Genomic DNA, 19,717 nt, shown 5'->3' on the forward strand with positions numbered 1-19,717 from the left:
AAAAGAAGAGAAAGGGGCCAAAAAACCTCCATGGCTAAACAGAGAAATCCAGGGAAGCCTAAGGGCAAAAAAAGAAACATATAGGTAGTGGAAGCAGGGGGAAGCTACCAAGGAGGAGTATACCTTGCAGGGAGGTAGTTAGAAAGGTCAAAGTAACTAGGGAGCTGAAGCTGGCAACACAAATTAAAGACAACAAAAAAGTATTTTTTAGGTATGTAAGGAGTAAAAGGAAAGCACAGGGCAGCATAGGACCCCTACTGAACAAGCAGGAGCAATTAGTGATAGACAGGGGGGACAAGGCTGAGCTCTTCAATGAGTTTTTTGCTTCAGTGTTCCTGAACAAGGGTCAAGACAAGTCTCCTAATGGGTTCTTAGATGGGCATCAGAGGGATACCAGCCCACTAACTGTTGACGCTGACTTAAACGCATCCAGCCCATCCAAGTGACTCTGCACTAAGTCAGCAGGTCCGGATGAGCTGCATCTGAGGGTACTGAAGGAATTGGCTGGTGTCATAGCAGAACCACTGGCACAGCTGTTTGAGTGCTCGTGGTGCTCGGGTCAAGTCCTAGAGGACTGGAAAAGGGCCATTATGGTCCCTGTTTTCAAGATGGGGAGGAAGAAGGAGCTGAGTAATTATAGGCCAGTTAGTCTCACCTCTATCCTTGGAAAAGTCTTTGAAAAAATTATTAAGGATTATATTTGTGCAAGTCCAGGGGCAAAATAATGCAGCAGGGCAAGCAGCATGTATTCGTAGCAGGTAGATCATGCCTGACTAATCTGGTTTCGTTTTATGACCAGGTCACAAAACACTTAGACGCAGGAGTAGAGGTGGATGTGGTTTACTTGGATTTTAGGAAGGCCTTCAATACGGTATCTCATCCCATTCTCATAAATAAATGAAGAGGCTGTGACTTAGACGATTACACAGTCCGGTGGGTGGCAAAATGACTTGGGGGCCACATCCAGAGAGTGGTGGTGGATGGGTCGGTATTGACCTGGAAGGATGTGGGCAGTGTGGTCCCGCAGGACTCGGTCCTTGGACCTGCACTCTTCAATGTCTTCATCAGTGACTTGGATGAAGGTGTGAAGTGTACTCTGTCCAAGTTTGCAGATGATACTAAATTGTGGGATGAAGTGCACACTCCGGAGTGTAGACCTGGACAGGTTGGAAAAGTGGGCAGAACATAATAGGATGCAATACAACAAGGACAAGTGCAGAGTGCTGCACCTAGGGCGTAAAAATATCCGGCACACCTACTGGCTGGGGAATGACCCTCTCAGCAGCACAGAAGCGGAAAGGGATCTTGAAGTCACAGTGGACTCCAGGATGAACATGAGTTGTCAGTGTGCTGAAATCATCAGCAAAGCTAACCACACTTTATCATGCATTAGCAGATGCATGACAAATAGAACCAAGGAGGTGCTATTTCTCCTCTATGCAGCCTTGGTCTGACCGCAGTTGGAGTACTGTGTCCAGTTTTGGGCACCATACTTTAAGAAGGATGTAGATAACCTCAAGAGGGTTCAGAGGAGGGCCACTCATATGGTTAAGGGTTTGCAGGCCAAGCGCATGAAGAGAGACTAAGAGACTTACATCTCTTCAGCCTCTGCAAGAAAAGGCTGAGAGGTGATCTTGTGGCCGCCAACAAATTCATTAGTGGGGCACATCAAGGAACCAGAGATGCTCTGTTCACCGGGGCGCTTCTTGGAGTAACAAGGAGCAATGGTCACAAACTGACAGAGAACAGATTTAGGCTGGATATCAGGAAGAAATTCTTCACAGTAAGGGTTGCCAGAATCTGGAATGGGCTTCCAAGGGAGGTGGTGCTCTCCCCTACCCTGGGGGTCTTTGAGAGAAGGCTTGATAGGCATCTAGCTGGGGTCATCTGACCCCAGCACTCTTTCCTGCCCAGGGCAGGGGTTGGACTGAATGATCTGTTGACCGACCCAAACATCTATGAATCTATGAGTTCCTTCATGTTTCAAATTGTGACCAAGTGTTCCACCTGGCCTTCAGGATGAATTGAACTGTAAGTGGGGGAATGAGGAGAGTGCTGTTGTGTTGGGTTTGGAGGAGTAAGGAAAATGTCTGTCACAAGAAACAAATACAGCAATTAAGTGAAGTAAAGCATCCAGTCATGCCATTCTTCCACTGCCTTGCCAAATAAGCACAGAGATAGGAGCCTATCTATCAGACTTTTTATGTAGAGTTTACTGGGAAAAGATACCAGAAAATAAGCAAGCATGGAGTTAGCAATTTTAGTTTTCTTAAAGGAATACTTCAGATTTTAAAATGAACTCCCAGCATTCATTTATTCCTAATAGTACTGAAAAAGAAGGCAGGCTCATAGAACATCATTCTTATTTCAGAATGGCTGCATGGATTGGCACTACTTAAATGTGAAACAAAACAAAAACCGCACTGTGTCTATTTAATAACAGTGTGAATAATCTCTCAGAGCCTGAAGGTAAAGGAGTGCCATTATAAGGCTGGTTGTGCAATCAAAATTATTGCAGGAATGCATGTGAATTACCCAAGGCAATAAGGAAAGGCCAACTCACTTTCTTGTTTAAGCTTGAATGACAAAATGAATTGAATTGAATTAGAAACTTATACTTTAACTTGGGACTTAGGATCTTGAGCCAAACAGTTTGGAAAGGTGCAAGAGTCCCACACCTACGGAGGAGTGGAATAGAACCAGCCGGGCATGTTGAGATCTCGCAGACTCCCCATGCGGCACCTGAGTGAAGGGCTGGAAGGCGGCTTGGCTTGGAAGGCCAAGCCAGAAGAAGGAAAGTTTGGGAAGAAGCTTATATTTATATAGATTTATAACTGAGAAGTAAACAGGAATGCAGAACTGCAAGAAGGCCCCTGTGCCACTGAGTTCATTCCCCTCCATTTGTACTAGTAGACTGAAGAGTATATTAAATACTTCTACACTTACAAGATTTCTGTTTGAAGAGGGAGAACGAGCTTTTCTGTCATTTGAATGTAGTCATTTGAATGTATGATGGCAATCCATAGTTGCTTTAACTTTTATTTAATGTTCCTGCTTGGGACTGGCATGGGAGGACACTGACAAATGTTCTGAGTATATCTGATGTGAGCCTTACTGGGTAGCACATAAACAGCTATGGCTCACGTACTGCATTGACTTCATAAGAAAATGTAAAGCACTCAGTTATTTTGATTAACCCCATCATTGTCTGCAATGTGATTATTTTATTTATTTATTTTAATTTTTTGCCTCTAAGGGATACAAGGCCTCCTCATGTATGGCCATATTTGAGGTCATATTAGTGCCTGTGTTGGCTTGTGGAGAGAGAGAAGACTTATTGCTCTTTGCCAAGTTAGCTGCCATTTACGGCCAAGGCACAGGACTGAGCAGTTCTACCTGCCGTAAGCTGAGGGCATGTTTCTGTCAAGGTTTTCTTTTAAAAGCAATGCATAGAGTTAGATGAGCATGGGCTGGACTGTTTTACACCAGAAAATGGTGTATGCATTGTGCTAGCATAGTAGCATTGTTGCTGGAAATTTCTTCCTTTTCTTACAAAAGGAAGAAATTTCCAGGGCACATGCCCTGGCCATGTTTCTGTCAAGGTTTTCTTTTAAAAGCAATGCATAGAGTTAGATGAGCATGGGCTGGACTGTTTTACACCAGAAAATGGTGTATGCATTGTGCTAGCATAGTAGCATTGTTGTGCAGAAATAAGAGGGTAAGTGTGATGTCTGCTCTCCCCCTTCCTGTCTGATCTTCGCCCCACCACAGGTATACCTTTGGTATAGAAGATCCATCATCTCTAAGGACAGAGCTAAGCATTTTCTTGTGAAATTCAGAATTAAGCACTTAATGTGGCTGGTATTTTTTATAGCAAGTGACATTTTCATTTCAACCTTTTGAAATTTAGTAGAAGCAAATGAATTATACAAATGAAAAATAAATGTCATCATCTTATCCTAGGTAGAAATCATTAGCTTCCGTGGGCAAGAGGCTATATTTCGTTGTTTCATTTACAAGGTACTTGGAATCGGATATGATTTTTTTTTTATGTTTACATGTCTGCTCAAGTTGGCTAAACTAGGTTGGAGAACTGTAGTTGTTAAAATTGTCAGAACATGGAAAATATGCATGGTGTTTTAAACCAATGCTTTCTGAGAGAAACATGGAACAAGTCTGTAGCGATTACCCTTGATTACTATTAAAACAATTAATATTTACGATTTTAAGAGCAGCAGCATCATTTACCCCATGAGCTCTCCATGAAAGCAGGGGTTCTGGTCAGACCCCACGCCAAGAACTCATGTGCAACATGACCAGCCATGCTGCCATACCCTCTCTGGATCAGTGTCTTCTAGGGTGTGTTTATATCTGTGCAAACACATGCAACTAAAGTGAAGTAAAACGAGCATTGAATTTTGCAGAATCAAGTTTCAGTTAATTGGCTGGGTCAGGGAGAGACTGACTGCGCCCCACAATATGATGGAATTGAGGGTTATAGCACTCATCCCTGCTCTGGTGAATATTTAGGATCTATGGACTCACCTGGGACTTGAAATTCAGCCTTCCACACCCCAGTGCTGTTGACTCCTGGAGTGAACATGTGCACACACAGGTTTTTTGACTTTGATAGGTCTTGTTCCATGAAACAGGAAGTTTAGTGGGATAAGAAAAGTTTCTCACCCAACTAGATGTGAAAAAGGGGGGAGGGCGGGTTGTTTCTTTGATTTTGTTTTAATGTCTCTCAGGGCCACTTCATCCTTTGCATTTGATGTTGCTGAAATCTATGTTTATACGTTGAAGTTTGTATGTTTCTCTTTCTCCTCTTTTTTACTTTAAATAAGGACTGGAGACTGACTCGAACACTGCTTATAAGCAACAGAGACAGGGAGGTTAAAATGTAGCATGGTGCATGGACACAAATAAGTGGTTTAAATGAAGTTTAAAACTGAAGTGGACAGACATTTAAGTCTGTTTTTAAACTCTTTTAAAAGTGCCTGGAATATCCCCTACAATATGGAACTAGTGGTGGTGGTATCCATAACTCTACTGCTCCCTTCTTCCCCTTTTGTTGGCACTGCCAGTGAGCTCCCTTGCACTTTCTTTTTCAATAAATGCCATGTTTCTAACAACCATCTGTGTCCTCATTCCCTACCTCTCTGCAGTCCCTTATCATGTCCCCCAGCCCTTGGGAGGCAAAAAACATGGATCCAAGCATCTCCCTGCCCCAGGTCACGTGAGCACATGGCTGACTTCGGTCATAAGCTGGCTATTGAAGTTTATTGAACACATGTTTAGAAGAGAACGGAAAGCATGCAAGTGAAAAAAACTCCCACCCACAGGTCACTCACCCCCTGTGAGGCATGCTGGGCTAGGTATTTACTCCCAATCCTGTGGTGTTAGAGCTTCAGCACTTCAAACAACTGTGTACTAGTTCCCATCAGTAACGTTTGGGAATGGTTCAGTTATGTCTGGCTGCACCATTTTATGTTAGGCTTGGAGATGTTCTTATTGGTTTTCATAGCTTTTTATGGAGGAAGAGTACCTTGGATGCAGAAGGTATGCAGTGCCTAAATAGCAGCATACTATATTGTTAGGTTTGACAAAGACAAAAAAATAAGTCTTAATTTAACTTTGGGTTTAACCTATGAACTTTCCAGGCACATAAAAAAAAATACCCTCCCCTCCCACCCCCCCAAACCTCCCATGCTCTTCCACTTTAAAAAGTGACTAAGGACTATGTGATGGTGGTAGTAAGGGTATTTTTTCTCATATGTTATTCAGTGATTCCAGATTTAGTTTGCTGAGTTATTTAGGAAAATATGTTACCTAACTTCCAACTTTGCAGACTCAACCTTGCATCTGTAAGGCTCTTTACTGGGTCTTTTGTTAAAGGGTTTGTTAATGTATAAACTAGAACAGAATCCAGTTCCCTCTAGGGCTGAAAAATGGTACAAATTACTTCAGTGACTAAAATTGGCAGAAGGGACTCTGACAGTACTCAATATCTTTTGAGTAATCATTCTATAAAGCCACTTTCTTGACCTTAGAGTCTTAATAGTCAGCACAGTACTTTTAAAGTATTTCACCTTTCAGGTGGTTGCATTATAGATTTTTATAACACCAAAAAACAAATCTAGTTTAACGTCATTAATAAAACAGGCTGTATTGTTATACAAACAATTGTCATTGCTTGAAAAGTGGTCCCCCAGCCTTGTCTCCCTTGTTATTGATTTGTGTACCTTTCACCATTCAGACTGTGTAAATGTATTTCACTTCTTGCTCCTGTTTGTCTGCATATTCTTATATAGGACTTGCCTGCAAACAATTTTGTTCTTTCAGTTAAGAATCTTGCCAGAAATAATTCTATATTCTCCTTCTGAATGACAACTGGCTGAGGCAGATGAGGTGTGGGAATTCTGGCAAAGTGACTACATTGTCCTGCTATTTTGGACTAAAGAGAGGGACTGTTTGTAGGTCCTCGCTAAAAAAAAATGGCACGCATCAAAATATAGGGTTCCATCATTTACCTACTGACTTCCTTTAAGAAAAGTTATTGGTATTTTTTCAAATCACTTTGCTGGAAATGTAGCATTTAAAACAATTTATTTTGTTTTTCAGGTATACTAAGCCACTAACCTTTGCTGACTGTATTAGTGATGAGCTGCCATTAGGATGGGAAGAAGCTTATGATCCTCAAGTTGGAGTTTATTACATAGACCATAACACCAGTAAGTGATATCTTCTGTTTACTTGCTTGATTGAGTTGTTCTGTGCACATTACTATAGAGTGTTGGGTATAACAGACCCAGTAGCTAAACAGCATCACTGATAAGCCATTCTCTGCCCCTTGACTCTATTGCAAGTCACCTCTGAAACAGACCAAATTCTCTGTGGGAGATGCTTGCATCCTATAAAAAAGACATGGTGAATCTCCCTCTGTTTCCTAGGAAAGGGCAGCCACTTTCAAGCTGGAAAAGACTATGCTCCTAAAGGTTCAGGGTTTCTGCCAAACGTGGGTTTGAATCCTGGTGACTGGAGATCAGACACTGGTGAATTCTGCCCATGTGCAGAGAGCACCAGGGTGGAGCACTTAAATGGAGTAGATGGTCTGTGCCTGGGACTTAATGTAATGCATGGTTTCGAAATGATTCTAGAAATTCCCTAAGTGTGTGGCAAAGGAGTTTGCTTTATACAGCCTTTTATCTGTCCTGGAGGCACAAAACCTCCGGGGTTGGTTTGGTGTATAATAAATGGTACGCATTTTTAAGAGAAGTGATACTAGTAAGCTTTCAGGTATTCTGCTTTTCTGTTTTGGGACACTTACAGATGAATCCTATTGCACCTCTGCACAGAAGTGGCACACTTATAGCCATGCAAGTGTAATTTTTGCTACTTATGCAGAGGGTGGACCCTATTTGGACTTGCATAGCTGTTTCCTCTCTGCTTCCCTTTTTACCAGTCACAGAAAATACCATGACTAGCAGTTGTTTAATGGAGAAGGAAGAAGGGGGTCTAACATTCTGGCCCCGTCTCTCTTTTGTGCTTTTCATTCATTGGATGAAATGGATCAACAGCATTGAGATGGCCCTGCCTCAGCAGAACAGAAACAAAGGCTAAAGCAAAGGGCAACATCTGCCTCACTGAACCATCCCCTACTCTGGCTTGTCTCTTTCTTGTGGCTCCACATACCCTCTCTTCTTGGCTGCTCAGTGGGCTAGCTTTAAGAAGCAGCCATTGGGGGGCTTCAGGAAATGCCTTATCTGTGGCCTCATGACTACAGCATTTCACTGGGAATTGGGAGGTAGAGACCTAGGTCTCTTGCTCCCTGGGCAAGTGGGGCTGGGGGCAGGCACTGCTTGGGTGGGGTGGGGCACGGGACGGAGTCATGAGTAGCTTGTCTGGGGGAGCGGCTCCCGCTGCTGCGTGCACTGTGGGAGGGCACAGGGTGAATGTGACCCCGGAGCTGTGTGCAGGGTGGGGTGGGCTACTGCTGCGGGCTGGGTTGGACTGTTCTGCACTCCGGGGTGGGCAGCAGCAGTGCTGGGAGTGGGGTTAAGTGGGGGCTACAGCGAATTTTGGGGTGGCTGCAGCCCTTCTGCCAGCACTGCCACTGCCTACTCCAAGTGCAGCTTGGCCCAGCCCCACACTGGGAAGAGCCCAGCACAGTCCCAGCCCACAGCAGCAGCCCACCCCACTCTGCGTGCAGATCCAGAGGCACATGCCCCCCCCATGCCCTCCCAGGGTGCATGCAGGGTGGGAGCTGCCTCCCTACCCCTGCACCCGCCGGACGAGCTGCTTATGGCTCCATCTTGCGCCCCTCCCCACCCTGGCTGAGTAGTGCCTGGCCCAGCCCGATCCCCACTCCCTCCCTCACTGTGGGGGCCTCAATCTGCGCCCCCATGCCCCTTCCCTTCACCCACACCAGACTTACCAGCCTGACACTGGTCTCCACACTGCCCAGCTGCATATCGGAATCGGATCGGCTGATATGGCTCCTTAAAAATCAACCATCAGTATCGGCCCAAATAATCTCTATTGGTGCACCCCTAGTTATGAGGGTTATTCTCCTCCTCTGTACTTCTTCCAGCAGATATGTGCATACATGACTAACTGTATTCCCACACAGGGTAGAAGTGCAAAAAAGGGTGGAACTGCAGAAATGCTACTTAAAAATGTTAAGGTGAAATAGGATTTGGCCTTAAGCTGGTACATGTCCACTTTGCCTTGGGCCCCTGGCACAGTATTATGCATTACCAAGAACTTTGAAATCCATCCAAAAGTACAGTAGCTTTGCAGAAGTTGCTGTGCGTGTTTGTGTAGAGCTATGCTTGATTCATTGTCCTGGAAGGTACAGCTCTTACAAAATAAAAGGATGCTTCATTTGCTAGAAGACAGCTTCTTTATTTAGAGCATGGTAATAAGTTATAAGGACAAGTCATTTTCCAGTCTTCTAATTGTCTTTTGTATTATAGGATGTAACTAGGCTTGATCTTAGCAGGGTGCTGTTGTTTTATTATGCATACATGTTCTGAGCAGCACCATTACAATGGAAATGGTGACAGATTATTATTTGCAGCTCTGTATCCTGCTGCTGATGTGATATGGGATTTCAGTGCATTTGTTTAAAAAATGATGAGGCTTGTATGACAGCAGCTCCTAAAGACCTCAGTCAAGATAGCTGTTTAAAAATGTAGTTCTCAGTTTTGATGTTGGGTACACCAGTGTACATCTCTGAAATGGAACTATTCTTTGTCCTCAAGTGATCTTACAAGATAAAAGGTGCTGTATGGCCAAGTGCCTGGCATCGGAAAGACAGTTGAAGGAAATTAGAGTTAAGAACTTCTGTAGCAAATTTGCAGAGCACCCAATATATGCTGATTAATCCACTCTGACCCTGCCCTGAATGAAAGCTAAATTAGATGGGACTGCTACCCTGATTTCGCTTTCACTTTGGGGTAAGAGTCAACAGACAGGCTTACTGTATATTGGCTTCTCTGTAGCATGTCCACACCCCCTTGCTCTAAGTAGCTGCAGCTTGATCAATTAACCATATCCTACCTTCACCCTGATAATGAGGTAGTGCAGGAGAGGCTGCTGCAAAACCCCCTCTAGGAAATCACTAGTGACTTGGTAGACTGCATTTAGAGAAGACTAGTCCAGGCACCGTCCAAAAATTCACAGCAAAATCAGGCTTGGTTCCTTTCATATTTAAGTCTTTACGAATAGCATAAAAAGATTACTTTAAAAGAGAGGGGAACCACCAGGTTGCAGAAGTCAAAATGAAACAGTGCTGTTTCACACAGCCCTACTAAGTGGCCCTCCAGCCCAAATAATTGCCCACTCCTGGCCTATGAGGTTAAAGAAGAAAACAGTGGGCAGCCTAATGACTCGTCAGTTAAGCAATTAGCTTCCCCTTCACAGGTGCTCCTTCCCTCCCAGCATTGGGCTTCACCCCTCCCCTCACCCTCAAGGGCCCAGGGAACATCTCCCAGCAACAGCTATATCTGAGTTGCTGTGTTATTGGTTAACCATTTAACCAGTATAATTAGAGGAGGTTAAACAGTTAATTTTTAAAGCAATTTTTACATCCCTAATTAAAACTCAAGCAAATATAGCTATTTTTTATTTCTATCAAATACTTTAGCTACACCAAAACCACTCAGTGCAAGGATCAAGGGCATGTCCCCTCTTCTGAAAGCAATCATATATGGTGCCACCATCACATTATCTGAATGCCCCACAAGGAATGAGCTCATGCCAGTGACATTTCTGTGAATCTAGGGATTGCTACTTAACAGTTGAGGACATTGAGTTGCTTGGAGGCCGGAGCCTTGCCCAAGATCCTACAGGAAGAATGGCAGAGCAGAACTCTGAGTTGGGCCTGAGTGGCAAGACTGTTTGGAGCTATGGAAGAGCAGAAGAGATGCCATATTGATTGAGACTACAGAGCCATCTAGTCCAGAGGTTTTCAACCTTCTTTAAGGAGTGTACCCCCTTCCAAATGAGGGAGAGATGGCAGTGCTGACAGCTGGCCAGATGCGAAACTGGCGGCATGGGGAGGTGGCGGCACGGAGTGGTGAATGGTGGTGGCAGGGGATGGGGAAATGGTGTGTGCTGGCAGTGATGTGGAGTGGTGAATGGCGGTGGCAGGGAGCTCGCATGCAGCCGTTCACCACTCCATGCTGCCACCACATGCCACTTCCCCATGCTGCCATGCAAAGCCCCTGGGGCCGTCCCAAGGAAACCCAGGGGTACGCGTACCCCTGGTTGACAACCCCTGATCTAGCCCAATATTGTCTGTCACAGTGGCTCAGGGCAGATGCTAAGGGGAAGACTACTTATGCAGGCCCTGTACAGACAGATTGTTCCTTTACCCTTCTTCCTTTACAGCTTCCAAGACGTACAGGCTTAGGAAGTCCTAATTTGTAGCTTGCACCTGTAGCTATAATTTTAATACCCACTGATAGACCTGTCCTGCATTAATTTGTCTAATCCTCTTTTGAACCTGATTATTTAATCAGCTCCGATAGCACCTTGTGGCAACAAGTTTCATAAGTTAATTATACCTGGTGTGAGTGAACTTTTTTTTTTGCAATTTTTACACTTAATTTTTTTAATGCCAGTCTGGTACTGTGAAAGTTAGTAAACCTCTTTTCCTTGTTCACATCATTCATAATTTTATAGACAGCTATTCAGTCATCTTTTCTCTAAGCTGAAAAAGTCCAATTTAGTCTCTCCTTGTTCAGATGTCCCTGATCATCCTCTGGGCCCTTCTGTGTACCTTTTTCTAGTCTTATTATATGCTTTTGGAACTGGAGGAGACCAGAACTGCAGGCATGATGTGAGACAAGGGTGTCATATATCCAGCCCATGGACCACATCTGGTCTGTGGAGTCCTACAATATGGCCTGTGGGTCTTGAACTAACCCTGCAGCCCATGGGATGCGGATAACCTGGAGAGGGTCCAGAGAAGGGCCACTCGTATGGTTAAGGGCTTGCAGACCAAGCCCTACGAGGAGAGACTAGAGAACCTGGACCTTTTCAGCCTCCGCAAGAGAAGGTTGAGAGGCGACCTTGTGGCTGCCTATAAGTTCATCACAGGGTCACAGAAGGGAATTGGTGAGGATTTATTCACCAAGGCGCCCCCAGGGGTTACAAGAAATAATGGCCACAAGCTAGCAGAGAGCAGATTTAGATTGGACATTAGGAAGAACTTCTTCACAGTTAGAGTGGCCAAGGTCTGGAACAGGCTCCCAAGGGAGGTGGTGCTCTCCCCTACCCTGGGGGTCTTCAAGAGGAGGTTAGATAGGCATCTAGCTGGGGTCATCTAGCCCCAGCTCTCTTTCCTGCCTATGCAGGGGGTCTGACTCGATCTATTGAGGTCCCTTCTGACCCTAACATCTATGAATCTATGCTGATCCCAGCCCCACATACTGTATGTGATCCATGGTGTTGATTTGGCATGAAGCATGTGGGACTGGACCCAATGCCATGAGTGCTACATGCAGGACAGGGCCAGTCCAGGTTACATGCTACATGTAATACCCATGCCAGACTGGCCTTGCATACTGGCTCTGGGGCTGGTCCAGATTGGGCCCACTGACTGTCCCCATATACAGTGCACAGGGCTGGTTCAGAATCAGCACTGCATGCAGCATGCACTCTGTGCCAGCCCTGTGTGCTGCATGCAGGGTAAGCCCTGGACTGGGGCACATGATGAAAAAGGTTGAGAACCACTGAACTAGATGACCTCTTAACCTTCCAAACTTAATTTTACATGACTGGAGTCAACATGTGCTTCATGCAATGTACGGGGCTGTAGCAGGCACATTCAAGGTAGAGGGGGCTGATCCAGGGTGTGCTGGCTCTATGTGGTACCCTGCCAGACTAGCCCTGCATACTGGCTCTGGGATTGGTCTGAACTGGGCCCACAGACTGGCCCCTTGTACTGGAACCAGCAAGTAGGCCCTGTGCTGGCTCTGCTTGCATGCACACAGGGCTAATCTGGAGCATGCACTGCATCCGGTATTCATGCCAGATCAACTCCTTGTACTGGCTCCAGTATGTGGGGCTGGTCTATGGGTTTGATGTGGCTCACCCTTTGCCCCTCACCTGACTGGTGCATCCTAATTAATTTGTTACTCGTGATTTAAGGTGTGGGAGAACCATGAATTTATACACTGGCGTCACAAGATTTTCTGGTTTTCCTTTCAATCCCCTTAACTCCTAATCGCTTTTTTGTCTTTTTGACTGCTGCCAAACATGGAGCTGATGTTTTGGATAGTTTGCTGAAAGCAACTTCAAGATCTTTCTTGAGTAGTAACAGCTAACATAGAGTCCATCATTGCATATGCATATTTTGGGTTATTCTATCCCACATGCACCACTGCACTTATCAACATGGAACTTCATTTGCTAATTTGTTCTCTCTTCACCCAGTTTTGAGATCTTTCTGCAGTTCTTCACAGCCAGCTTTGATTTTCACTCTCCTGAATAATGTGTCATCCACAAACTTGGATAAATTAAGAATATGCTAGTTCTGTGGGGGCCAATGTGAATATGGTGGCACATATGGCCCAGTCTCCCATGCTCTGAGGAATAAGCTAACTTGTTTTGACTCATGCAAGTGCCCCAGCTAACAGAAGCTTGAAGATGTAATTTAGATGAGGATATTAAAGGCAGAGGTACTGAAAGCAATTTTGTCACTAAGCTTCTAGAAGAGTTGCTCTGTTGGGTTTCCCAGCAGATTTCTAGAAAGAATACAAATCGTCTTTGGCTGGCTGTTTCTTAGCTCTTACTTCACAGAAACACGCACCACAGCAATTCTTGTTAACTAAAATGTTGTTTAAGATGTTAGCAATGACTAATAAATGGTGTGGTAGTTTTAACTGACTTGAATTGCTTTAAGCAGGTGAGGCTCTTGTGAAATAATCTACCTTGGGTTAATATAAAGCAGCCATTGCCTTTTAATTATTAACATAAAGAAAAGAAAACCAGTGGTGGCCATCTTATTCAGTGAAAATTGTCAGGAATACTTGTTCCATAACTCTGGAATAAGTAATGCTATCTGTAGCTCTAATTAGGCCCCCAGACCTTCAGTCTGTTCCATCAAGGCAAACCTTTATTGAAATTAGTGAGGATCACCCCAAACTGGGCAAATTGTGGGGAGGAAGGGAGAGGGGGAAGCTGCAGGTTGGAAAGCCTCTATGCTCCCTCTCCCGGAAAGATTCTAGTGCTGCAAACTCCCCAGAAATTTCTAGCATTAGAAACTAATGCCTATTCATACCCAAAATTTAAATCCAAAGCCAGTGTTTAGTAAAATAAAATGAGATGAAAGACACTTCTAACATACATTTTCAGGTGAAGTAAATGTAATTGAATTGAAGTGAGTACGGTAAAAGCTGCATTATCCGGCACTTTACCATCCGGAATTCTCTATTAACCAGCACCTATCAGAGACACCATCTTGCTATACTATTTACTTTATTATTCCTTATATTGTAGTTAAAATATTTAAAGTTAAAATAGTTAATATATTAAAAGTAGTTAAAATGTTATATTAAAAGTTATAATAATGTTATATTAAAATGAAGGCTTAGTTTTTTTCTTGAAAAAAAAACCTCTCAGATAACCAGCATATTTGATTAACCAGCACCCCCCACTCCCCATGGATGCCAGTTAACAGAGCTTTTACTGTACCTGGAATATTATTGGTACATTAGCAAAAGGGAAACTTCATTCTTCAAACATGTCACACAAGGGTGCTCAAACTCTGGGTCAAAGGGCTCCCCATGGATCAGGAAATGTAGTAGAAGGGGAATGGTGGCAATAAATATGGCCACTGTCCCCAGTTGCCAAATTCCCAAACCTTGAGCCCTGCACAGCAGGTTGGGGGCACGGTCACGCCCCTTTCTCCCACCCCCACAGATGGATAAAACCAGGTCATGCCCTTCTCCCTTGGCTAGATCGGACTGGGCCATGCCCCTTTTTGCCCACAGGGTTGGGTTGGGGCTGGCAGAAGTACCTTTCCCCACTCCCTGCAGGGCTGGGCCAAGCTCCTTTCCCCCATGGAGCTGGGTTGGGGCTGGGCCATCTTTCCACCTTGGGGCTGGGTCAAGCCCTCTCTCCCCTGCGCGAGTCAGGTTGAAGCTGTGATGCCCTCTGTCCCCCTCTGTGCAGCTGGATGGGGCACTACTGCAACCATATGCCAGATTGGGCCTACCATCTGGATCTGGCACATGGATGACCTAGGCACTGCCATCCGGCCCTCTGGCCAAAAAGGTTGAGCACCACTGGCTTAGAATATACTCTGCATCAAATTAGACAAAGTCAAAAACAAGAACTAAAATTTCTGTATGCGTATGCCTTTTTTCCACCCTTTCATCAGTCCTTCATCCTTCATAGCCTACTTTTAGGGGTTACAGGTTTCCATTGCCAGCCATGGTTTTGAGTATCCACACTTAATATTGTATATACCATTTTGGCTACCACAGTATACAGTTTTGAGTAACCACAGTTTTTCTATGGCTGCGCATCAGCCCACCACCTGCCATTTTTCCCATAAGCCTTTTGTCTTGTCAGCCATGGTTTAGCCAATGGAAACTTTCAGGAACCTAACCCCAGCGGTTGGCGAGGGAAACCTGTATTTATATGGATGATTTGTTAAAATTTCTCCTGCATATCCTGTGTCCACTGAAAGTTACATATGCTCAAGGCCACGGATCTCCATTCTACCCTTCCTCTCAGTTATTGGAGGGTATTGATGGAGTGTCTGAGCAGACAGCTAGGACTTCTCCTTAACTCTCTGCAGCTTCCTTTGTCCCACTAGGCTTCTCAATGCAGCCCATATGTGCAGGAAGCGGGAAGAATGTGGCCAGCATGGCTGCTTCCTGGCCCTCAGTATACATTAGGGCTGTGCGAAATGGCTATGTTTTGTTTCGGTTTCAGATTTGGCCATTTTGGAGGACATTGATTCGTTTCAGTGGTTTGGATCGCTGTTGCGTTTTCGATTCAGCTGAACCTGTTTCAGAGTTTCGACGCTGTTTTGGTGATTCGGTCATATGCTATAATGGGGAATCAGTAAAATGCCTCTAACTTTGTCATTTCTTGCCTGATTTAGATGAAGATTGCAGGAATGGTACCCCGTTCTGAGGGCATGAAGCCTGCCATGTTTCAAGGAGATGGGTGAAGGGGCTTCTGTGAAACTGCACCTCAAACTGTTAAAGGCAAAACTTGTGATGTGTAACTTTGTGTGTGTGTTAAGGAGCAGCGGGATGACACCAGCAGGGATGGTAGCCTATAATAGGGGGCCTTCCCGGTGCTAGTTAGATCTCCCCCTGCCCACTTGTTTCTGGGCCAGCCGGCCACCCCTTTTTTTCCTGCCACAGCTTGATGGAAAATTTATTCAGATATTTCCCAGGCAGGAGGCTGCCCATCTAGGTGTCTTGGGGTGACATCCATTCCGCAGCTCTGTACCTTCCCTACACTGAGGCCCATGCCTTGCAGACGGCACTCCAGCTGTGATCTCCTCTTTGGGATCTTTGGCTCCCCCTTAGACCCTGGTCCCGCCTTCAGGCCAGTCGGAACCCCGAGCCTCTTGCTCTGGGCATTCCTCACGGTGGGCCCCTGGCGCTTTGACCCCACTTTGGGTCCTGGCCCCAGCATGGACCAGTCGAGGGTACCTCTGTTATCTTTTATTAGATCAACTGACTAGTTGGAGAAATATATCTTAGCAAGTTTTTGGGTTTAAAAACCCTTCATCAGGCTGAAGAAGCATCTACTCTGTGCGTGCGTGCGTGCGTGTGTGTGTGCGCGCGCTCTTCCTGGATGGAATGAAATGGCGAAGAAGCCAGAGGTGGGCATGCAATGCAGGCAAAAAAGCCAGTCAGAGAAAATGTAAATTGAGATGTCAGGGGGTGAGGAACAGACTGGGGGGATTTGGTGGGGAGGGATGTGGCAGGTAAAAGTAGTACCTGGGGAGTCAGATGTCAGACAGGTTATAGTGCGTCATAAATCCAATGTCCATATTGAGTCCATGAGTTTCTATATCCAGGAGGTTGGTGCAGTGAAGTTCATAGGCTCTTCTGTGAAAGGTGGCATATAAACTCAAACAAACACTGACCCTCGCTAACCTCATCACCAGAAGCATGGGTGACTGGTGCCTCCTGAGTCTGGGGGGGCACCAGCAGGGCATGATTGGGGGGGGGGTCCCCCAGCAGTCAGCTGGCAACCGGTGGGGGGGAGTGTCCGCCAGCGACAGGTCACCAAGCGTGCTGGCAGAAATGTACCGCCAGCGGAGCCAATTTCAGGGGGGGCATGAGCACTCTTCGTGCCCCACTACCAGCCTAAGCGCTCACTCTCAGGGTGGGCACTAGCTCTCTTAGGGGGGCCCCCATTCCCCCTCCATGTGTCTCCTATGACCAGAAGCAAACTTCCTACAGCCCAGAACACACCAAATGGATCCAGACCATGCCATGACAAGAAATGCAAAACTTGCCAACATATCTCCAGTACCCCCAAAATTACTACACCCCACAGCAGAACCATCACCACCCCTGGATCTTACAGCTGCATCTCCAGAAACATTATATAGCTCATCCAGCGCACCAAGTGCCCTGATGGAAAATATGTAGGACACACCAAACAACTACTGCGCACCAGAATGAATGCACACCGGAACTCTATTACAGACAAGAATACCCAACTAGCTGTGGGGGTAAGTTTCTCATAAGAAAGCCACTCCTCAAAAGAAATTTACAAACCACTTTTCACAGATGAGTCTATGACGTTCACTTCATCAACCTCCTAGGTACAGAAACTCAGACTCAACATAGACATTGGATTTATGACACACTATAACCTGCCTGACGTCTGACTCCCCAGGTACCACTCTACTTTTCCTTGCTACATCCCTCTTCCCCCTCCCCCTGCCCTCCCATCCTGTCCCTCACCCCCTGACACCTTCATTGATTCTTTCACTGACTGGCTTTCTTGCCTTCATTGCATGCCAGCCTCTGGCTTCTTCACTATTCATTCCATCCAGGAAGAGCAGGGGGTCTTCCCAGTGCAGGTGAGATCCTAGCCAGCCCACCTATTTCTGGGCCAACCGTTTGCCCTTCTTTCACCTGCCAGGTGTTGATGGAAAACCGATTCAGGTGTTACCCAGGCAGGAGGCTGCCCATTTAGGCCCCTGATGTCTAGGGGTGACATCCATTCTGCAGCTCCATACCTCCCCTAAAACTGCCGGTGCCTTGCAAATGGCATCCCTGGCAGCTAAGCTCACCTGGAGCTTCACAACTCCACTGCAACCAGCAAGCCTTGGGCCTCCCAAGGATCTTACAGGTCTGGGCTTTCCCTAGCCAGGACTGCATGCATGTGGTGGCTGGAGGTTATAAGGCGCCTCCTACCCACCTTTCACCAGGGAGGTTTGTGGCCCTGGCATTTCTTGGGGGCTGCTGTGCCACTGGCAGTCCCACCAGGCCTTCTGACCCTGGCAGGGTGCTTTAAGGTCATGCCCAGGACCTGCGGCCTCCTCCTTCCCCATAGCCCCAGCCCATACCTCCAAGTTTATCCTGGCACAGGAGCTCAGCAGGGAGATGTTCTTCCCCTGCTGGCTGGTGATGCAGTGAGTGCTGACTCCAGCTCTGAGAGTGGGGCATTAAATGGTTTAAAAAAAATTAAAAGGTGCAGATAGGTGCAGATCGAGTGAGGAGGGTGGCGCTCACTCCATCTGCACGTGGAGCTTGGGGAACCCCAGCAACAGGAGGTTCACCTTGAGGAACACCAGCTGTTCCACCAAACCAGGATCCAAGGAGGTGTGGCGGGGTGTCACAATATCCCCAGCAATGCTGAACACCCTCTCACTCAGAACACTGCTCAGTAGACAGGACAGGTGTTCCTGGGCAACTGTGTTCAGATCCTGCCACATCTGGCTGCAGCTTGCCCAGTGGGCCGAGGGGTCACATAGCAGTGGCTTCATGTCTTTAGCAAGATAGGTAGTCACCAACGCCTTGGCATCACCTGCCTGATGCTGGGGTCTGGTGCCTCTGGAACCCAACATGGAAGCCATGCCTTTAGCCCACATTGGCAGTGCCTGTGGTGGAGGAGACTGGCTGGTGGATGGAGTACTGGCATGGGACAGTGGGCCCCCCTGTTCCACATCAACCTGCCTCTACCCTTCTGCCTCCCTGACCCTGTTCACCAGCACCTCTGTCCAGTGATGCAGGGTTTTGCTGGCGCACACGCTCCCCTTCACCCTCAGGTCACACATGGCCAAAAGCACGTGGAACATACTGGATCACAATGGATCCAGCTCTTTCTTGATGCCCTCCTTCAGCTATTTCACCAGTGCTTCCACCTCTGATGACAGCGGCTTGCGCCAACCAGGAACATTGATCCGCTGGAACTTCTCCATCTGGTTTTGAAGTTCCCTCACTATGGGAAGCACCTGGCTAAGGAGGGCCTCTCCAGCACTGAGGCTGTCGGTGGCCAGAAGGAATGGCTTGAAGACCCCCAAGATCTGAGAGATGGCATCCCACTCTGTTTTAAGGGGGCTGCTGATCCCAATCTCCCCGAGCAAGGCCATCTCGTGGATGGCCTTATGTTGCTTGAGCAGCCTTTCGAGCATCAGATATGTGGAGTTCCACCAAGTCTCCACATCCTGCATAATTTTGTGCTGCAGGATGTTCAGCTCTACCTGTTTGTCCCACAGCATCTTTCCCTCCTTGATGCTGTGCCACCACCTTCCTGCATTTTGAAATGAGCTGGCTGGTTGTGATGGTGCCCTCGCTGGCAGCCCTGTTCCCTTCCAAGGCATCTCTGACTATAAAGTGAAGCCTGTGTGACACACCGTGGATGCCAACAAAATTGGCATCACGGACCACCTTGACCATATTGGCCCCATCGTCGGTGACCATGAACCCACAGATAAACTTGCCCTGCCCAATGAGCCACCCGTGCACCATGCAGTTCATGGCCCCCATGATCTCTGTTGCCCTGTGGGACTCATCCATCACTTCTGCTTGAAGGGGAGCCCACCGACAGCCTGACTGATCGCACCAGCGTCCTGTGAAGGAGAGGTAGGCATGATCTTCACCCTGGCTGCTTCAGATGTCTGAGGTGAAGTGCAAGGCCACCTGTGGACCTCCCTTGCACAGCTCCTCCCTCAAGTACTCCCCACATGCCTCACACAGGGAAAGGGCAACGCTGTCCTGCT

General features: G+C 46.6%; 1 protein-coding gene across 6 annotated transcripts in view; it reads left to right on the forward strand.

Moving 5' to 3' along the window:
* WWC1 (WW and C2 domain containing 1) overlaps positions 1–19,717 on the forward strand; it is a 110,810-nt gene that overhangs the window by 27,669 nt on the left and 63,424 nt on the right. For all 6 annotated transcript variants that reach the window (XM_025205670.1, XM_025205663.1, XM_025205667.1 and 3 more), the window contains one exon: positions 6,622–6,731. In XM_025205670.1, coding sequence (XP_025061455.1) covers positions 6,622–6,731 — 110 coding nt within the window. The remainder of the gene's footprint in view (positions 1–6,621; positions 6,732–19,717) is intronic.

This window comes from Alligator sinensis, unplaced genomic scaffold (assembly GCF_000455745.1).
Source record: "Alligator sinensis unplaced genomic scaffold, ASM45574v1 scaffold7_1, whole genome shotgun sequence".
Classification (NCBI taxonomy): domain Eukaryota; kingdom Metazoa; phylum Chordata; order Crocodylia; family Alligatoridae; genus Alligator; species Alligator sinensis.